Source organism: Rhizopus delemar, genomic scaffold (assembly GCF_000149305.1).
Source record: "Rhizopus delemar RA 99-880 supercont3.80 genomic scaffold, whole genome shotgun sequence".
Classification (NCBI taxonomy): Eukaryota; Fungi; Mucoromycota; class Mucoromycetes; order Mucorales; family Rhizopodaceae; genus Rhizopus; species Rhizopus delemar.
In genome coordinates this window covers 1-5,507 of record NW_027137906.1, presented here as the reverse complement: position 1 = coordinate 5,507, position 5,507 = coordinate 1, and the positions used below count along the sequence as shown (strand labels likewise).

The 5,507-nt window shown below is 33.9% G+C and overlaps 2 protein-coding genes across 2 annotated transcripts; one reads left to right on the top strand and one right to left on the bottom strand.

The window, feature by feature from the left end:
• On the top strand, window positions 1–413 carry RO3G_17464 (uncharacterized protein; the record flags this gene model as incomplete). The annotated part of the gene is made up of 1 exon (XM_067672047.1): window positions 1–413. A coding segment is annotated over one exon (413 nt), but the record flags the coding sequence as incomplete, so codon positions are not given.
• Window positions 414–5,057: 4,644 nt separating this feature from the next.
• RO3G_17463 (uncharacterized protein) lies at window positions 5,058–5,456 on the bottom strand (the record flags this gene model as incomplete). The annotated part of the gene is made up of 1 exon (XM_067672046.1): window positions 5,058–5,456. The coding sequence occupies one exon, from the start codon at window positions 5,454–5,456 to the stop codon at window positions 5,058–5,060; it is 399 nt and encodes a 132-aa protein (XP_067528147.1).
• Window positions 5,457–5,507: the final 51 nt, after the last annotated feature.

Sequence of the window (5,507 nt, the reverse complement as noted above, 5' to 3'; positions counted from 1 at the left end):
AGCAATATCTCCATGATATATTCCATGAAGGTATTATTCAAGAGATACTGCATGATCATGACTACGTAGCCGAGTTGTCTGAGTGGCATTATAAATTGCCGATACTCCTAGAAAAAAATATCGCAGTCAACAACTTGAACCTCGACCTTGGTCTTTATGATCAATACATAGACCTAGTTAACAAAGTGAATTATCATTGGGACCATGCTGTGCTCTACGTAGGCTGCTATGGCTTGACTGATGCTTTGGTAGAGCCTTTTGTGAACTTGCTTATGCATGAAGTTCTATCAAAGTTCTCAAAATGGGACAAATACTGCAAAAATAAAGAATCCTACCAAAAACTTATGGCATATGGTTCAAACTTTTTTCGCGACAAGGAGTATCTGAAGGATATTTTGAAGGTATCATCTTAAACATTTGATTACTTTTTTAGCTAAATCTTTGAAAGGATGGTCATTATACCTTAGCAAAAACCCCTCATGTAAGAAGACAAATAGAGGACCTACTCCTTCCTGGCTATTGTCAAGTATTAGAAAATCCTGAGTCCGTTGCTTTTCAACACGCATCAAGCCCATGGAAATTGTTACAGGCTCGGGCATGCTATATTACGCTATGCATAAACAATCCACATTTAAAATCAGACCTCATCAGACTTCGTCAAGCAATGCTCAACCATATATATGACAAGTTTATGTTTATCCCAAAAATTGCAAAGGACAGAATCTGGACTGTAAGCAAAGGTCTACTCTTTTATGAAATTTAATGTCCTTTATGTATATTATGTATCCTATGTCTTTTTATGCTTTTTTATTTTTTTATGTTCAGTATGCAATAAATATCCATCAATATGTATTATTCCTTCTTTTAAATTCTTCATTGTCCCTTTGGTTTATAGCGATTTTTTGATCTAACGAAACATCTTGCTAGTCACTGTGTAGCTGGCATCGTGTATTAAGCGAAGAACGTTGTTATTGTTTGTAGTTAAAACTGTTATTTGCTTGAAGAGCCATTGGATGTAAGTGCATTCTACTATGCCGTTTAATTATAATGTGCTCTCATGAATTGGAAAAGACAAAAATGAACTATTATAAAGCGACCAATTGTATCAAAAATATAGTGAACTGTGCTATCCCACGTTATGTAAGATTGTAAGTATCTAACTTTTGACATTGCAATACGTTTCTGGTCTGGGAGAAGCTGTTGTAATCGCGGTTGTGTCTATACAACGCTGTCAATAGTAGGTGAAAGAATATGAGCAACTTTTTTCTAGTAAGTACATTTTGCACTGTATCAAAAAGTCCATATCACCTGTCGATTTGAGACTTTCGCGACATATCTCTAAGGCTGCATATCCCGCTATAGTAAAGATTCATGTGTTAACTCTGAGAACTGAGGAGGGGACAAGGATGCAAATTTAAAAATTTGGCCTTGACTTGCATAAATTATGACTGGCGACTATGCGCTTACATTTAAACCACCAAAGGATATCATGGAAGGCAACATAATATACTTGACTAAGACTGTGAGCATCTTCCGTTACATATACAAGCCAGTGCAACTTCAGAAGTCCTTTTCCTTTTTGATTGTTTAATTTTTCATTTTGTTCTTTATCGGTATGTCAAAATCTATATCAATGGATAAACAATTCAACATAAAAGCTGCACTACTAGACAGTCGAAGCTATATGATATTGCACATGAGCATCGTGTGCATTTCAGTAAACTTAAAGGATATACGTGACAGCTTTTTTCAAAAAAGTCATATCTGTAGAGTAGTAAACATAGTTTTGACGTTGGTGCTGTAAAGGAGTATACTAAGTTATACGTCAATACCAGCCATCTTACTCTATCTTATAATGAAGAACAGTAGTCAAAGATTAAGCTAGGATTGACAAAGCTACGTGTTTCCAAGTATAGAGTGATATGATCAGTGTTTGTCATCTTAAAGAGACTAGCCAATTGTTAACTCTAAAAGTAAGTAGTCGAAAGATAGCTGACTGGTTATTATCTCTACTGTTTAACTTCAGATGTATATATTAAATCATTGACAAGCTTTTAGCTTAACCATTTATTCTTCAGCATGACATCGCTATCGAGTCTATATCTTCTATATGAATACTTACAAAGTACACAAGCAGATGCGACCTTTTATTTACAAATTGTGGTACTTTCGTAGTATAAAGAGTTCTAAAACAAAGAAGAATGACTAATGCTTTATATGGCTGGTATTTCTTTTTTATTTAAGCTTTTTATGCCATTTTCGGATTAAAACATGGACAGCCACTTTTACATTAAAAATGTGCTATATTTTATACTATATAAAAGCCATCACTTCTTGTAGACAATGACAATGAACTTAAGCAACTGTGAGTACTAAATTTCAGCAGTAGGTAGAAATTTGTAATCACTCCAATATGTTAAGTTTGAGTACATAGGATTTAACACCGAGCCCAACTTGTTCTTATACCAATTCATCTTGCTCACTTCTACTGTCTTTTGACATATTATTAAGACACAGTGCTGTTGCTTTGGATTGTAGATTTACAAATAAGTTTAGATGATGATAGGTCTTCCTAGTCTATAACTAATTTTGACAACGAAGTTTGGCTTTGGCGACAGCAACTTACTCTTAAAATCAGCCTATACTGTTTTTTATTCATGCCTAAAATGCTTCAATCATAGCTAACTCTTATCGCCTTAACTTTCTAATCAGCCCAGATTACTCCTTATCACCTTAAAATCGATCTTTGATAAAAATATTAATCTCTTAGAATCAATGCTCTGCTCATGATCCTTTACGTACGACATTTTTTGGTGGTAAAGGCACGTACCCATCAATGTTCCCTGGTATGTCATGAAGATAATAACTAACATGTTTATATTATATTAACACTATTTCCCAATCTTTGGATAACATGTTTTAAGCCTTTAATTGAACTACTGATCAGGTTCTAACAATTCAACATATGCAAGCAAACTCGATTACTTTTATTAAGCTTACACATGCAGTATTTAGCATTGTAGCAATTATTTCCTTTTAGCTTTTAAGTTCATGTAGCATTATGCAGCTAATAATGTACAAAGATGCATATACTTAGACAAGTACACATCTTTCCCTAGCCAAGAAGGCTAGACAAAACCCTTGATACAAAAGACTGTCGTTTTCTACTGCTTATCAGGCAATCCTCAAGGTAAAATTAATTCACCAAAGGACATTACGTTGTGTTCTGCTTCAGGGGCTTGATCATTGCACCTTCAATCTTTTTATAGTAAGGAATACAGATCCCTATCTTCTAAACTAACATAAATTCTGGCTATGTAGCTAATTGATACTATTAAAGCTACCTAAGCTAAAGCATAGTGATGTATTTGGGTATATAACAACATAGAATACTTGGAATTTCCATGTCCCACTCCCAATAAAATACCGCCTAGACCGCATCCTGCCTGTCTTCCTTTTTATGAGAAAAAAGGTGAAACTGCAATTAATCCTTAAATTTAATGCAAAGGAAACATTTTTTTCAACGGCACTTTTGTCAAGCTCATAAATTTAAGCTTCGGGATGATTTAAATCTATTTTAGCCCCTTATATGAACCAATAAGACATTACCGGATATTGATTATTTATTTTTTAGTAAAGTCATCGGTCCATAGAGAAATCCACAAAACTGCATTTATCTCTACGTCTATGCATGTGAAATGCATAAAGCTTACACCAAACGATAGAGAAAAAAATTAGCTTTTTGGCAGTATGCTTTTTGCAAAAAAGAAAAAAAATTTCGCAAAGATATTTAAAGTTTTGCTCAGATTTCTACTTTCTGAGTTTAAATTGCTTTCACAACAGAGCAACATTGCCAGTTCTCAGTGGAAAAGCAGTTATCAAGGTGTTGGATTTATTCTTAATCATTCATGCTGGCTTGCAAACCCATAACTTTATTGCTTAGAACACTTTAGATATAGTTTCGCCTGTTATATACGCCCACAACACATCGCCGAACATTGATTATTTATTTTTTAGTAAAGTCATCGGTCCATAGAGAAATCCACAAAACTGCATTTATCTCTACGTCTATGCATGTGAAATGCATAAAGCTTACACCAAACGATAGAGAAAAAAATTAGCTTATTGGCAGTATGCTTTTTGCAAAAAAGAAAAAGATTTTCGCGAAGTTATTTAAATTCTTGCTCAATTTTTTATTTTCTGATATTAAACTTTTTTAATTTCAGAAAAGCTCCACTAGCCTTTAGCAGAAAAGCTGCTGTCAAGATATTAAGCTTACTATTCGTCACTTACGCTGGTTTTGAAACATTCACGTAAAAGTTTATAAAGCTCCCTATAAATTAATGTAACATGAAAGGTGTTTTGTTAATTAACATAGAAGAAATCGGTGCCTAAACAAAGGAAGGCAACAAAATAATTTCTTTTTCTTGCTCTCTATTTTTGTTTTATGAAATGACTAAACGCCAAAGGCACAAAAAGTAAAAAGGAAAGCTCAAGCACTGGTCAAATGTAAGTTCATAATAACAAAAATAATAACGAAGTCTAATGTCGATTCCTTTTTTTTTTTCTTTTACATTAGGAATTCCTAGTGAAACACATTTGAATGACAAGCGTGAACCTCATGCGCAAAGTTATTCTTTCAGGCATGATGAAATTATAGTAATATTAAGCTTATATTGCTAAAAAGGCCTTTTTGGTAAAGAAAGTTGTCATTGCTAACATCTCTAATGGCTAAAGACTAATGGCTAATGGCTCATGACTAATGGTTAATAGCTATCTACATCCATGTACAAACACAAGGTAAGCAATTGACTAGCATAAGCTTAAGAATATACAGTAGCGGACAAAACTGGTGCACAAAACTTTTTTTCAGCTATAAGCTACCATTACTTGCTCATTACAGTTGCAATATCTATGAAACTATATCAGATGGAAGGCGTACTAAATGTTGCAAATTGTGCAAAGTTTAATCATTGCATTGCCAAAAATGAGGGAGAACCAAGCCTTTATTTATAAGAATAGATATTTTTAAAAAAAACCATAAAAGTGATTAAAACCTAAAAGTTCGTATAATTGCCTCGTCTTTTGATAACAGCAGCAATTCGTTTTGGCATGCTTTCATAGTATGGCTGCATATCACTTTCAGTAAAAGAGTTCCAATCTTTATCGATTCTTTTCCAGAGATCGTCCATGCTTCTTGGTGTGGTATCGTATTGAGACAGCTTTGACTTTAACTGTCGCCAAACATATTCAATAGGATTTAGATCGGGACTGTGTGGCGGCCAATCTTTTAATACCGATATCCCATTATCAGATAACCAGTTAGTGGTATGCCTTGACTTGTGCTTTGGGTCATTGTCATGTTGAAACAAAACATCACAATGTTTCAAACCATAATATGCTAGGCTTTCTTGATACGTAGTAGACAAAATATGGGTGCATAATTTTGAATTCATTGTGCCATCATATACTCGATAAGCATATCCTGGTCCTCGAGATGTAATACA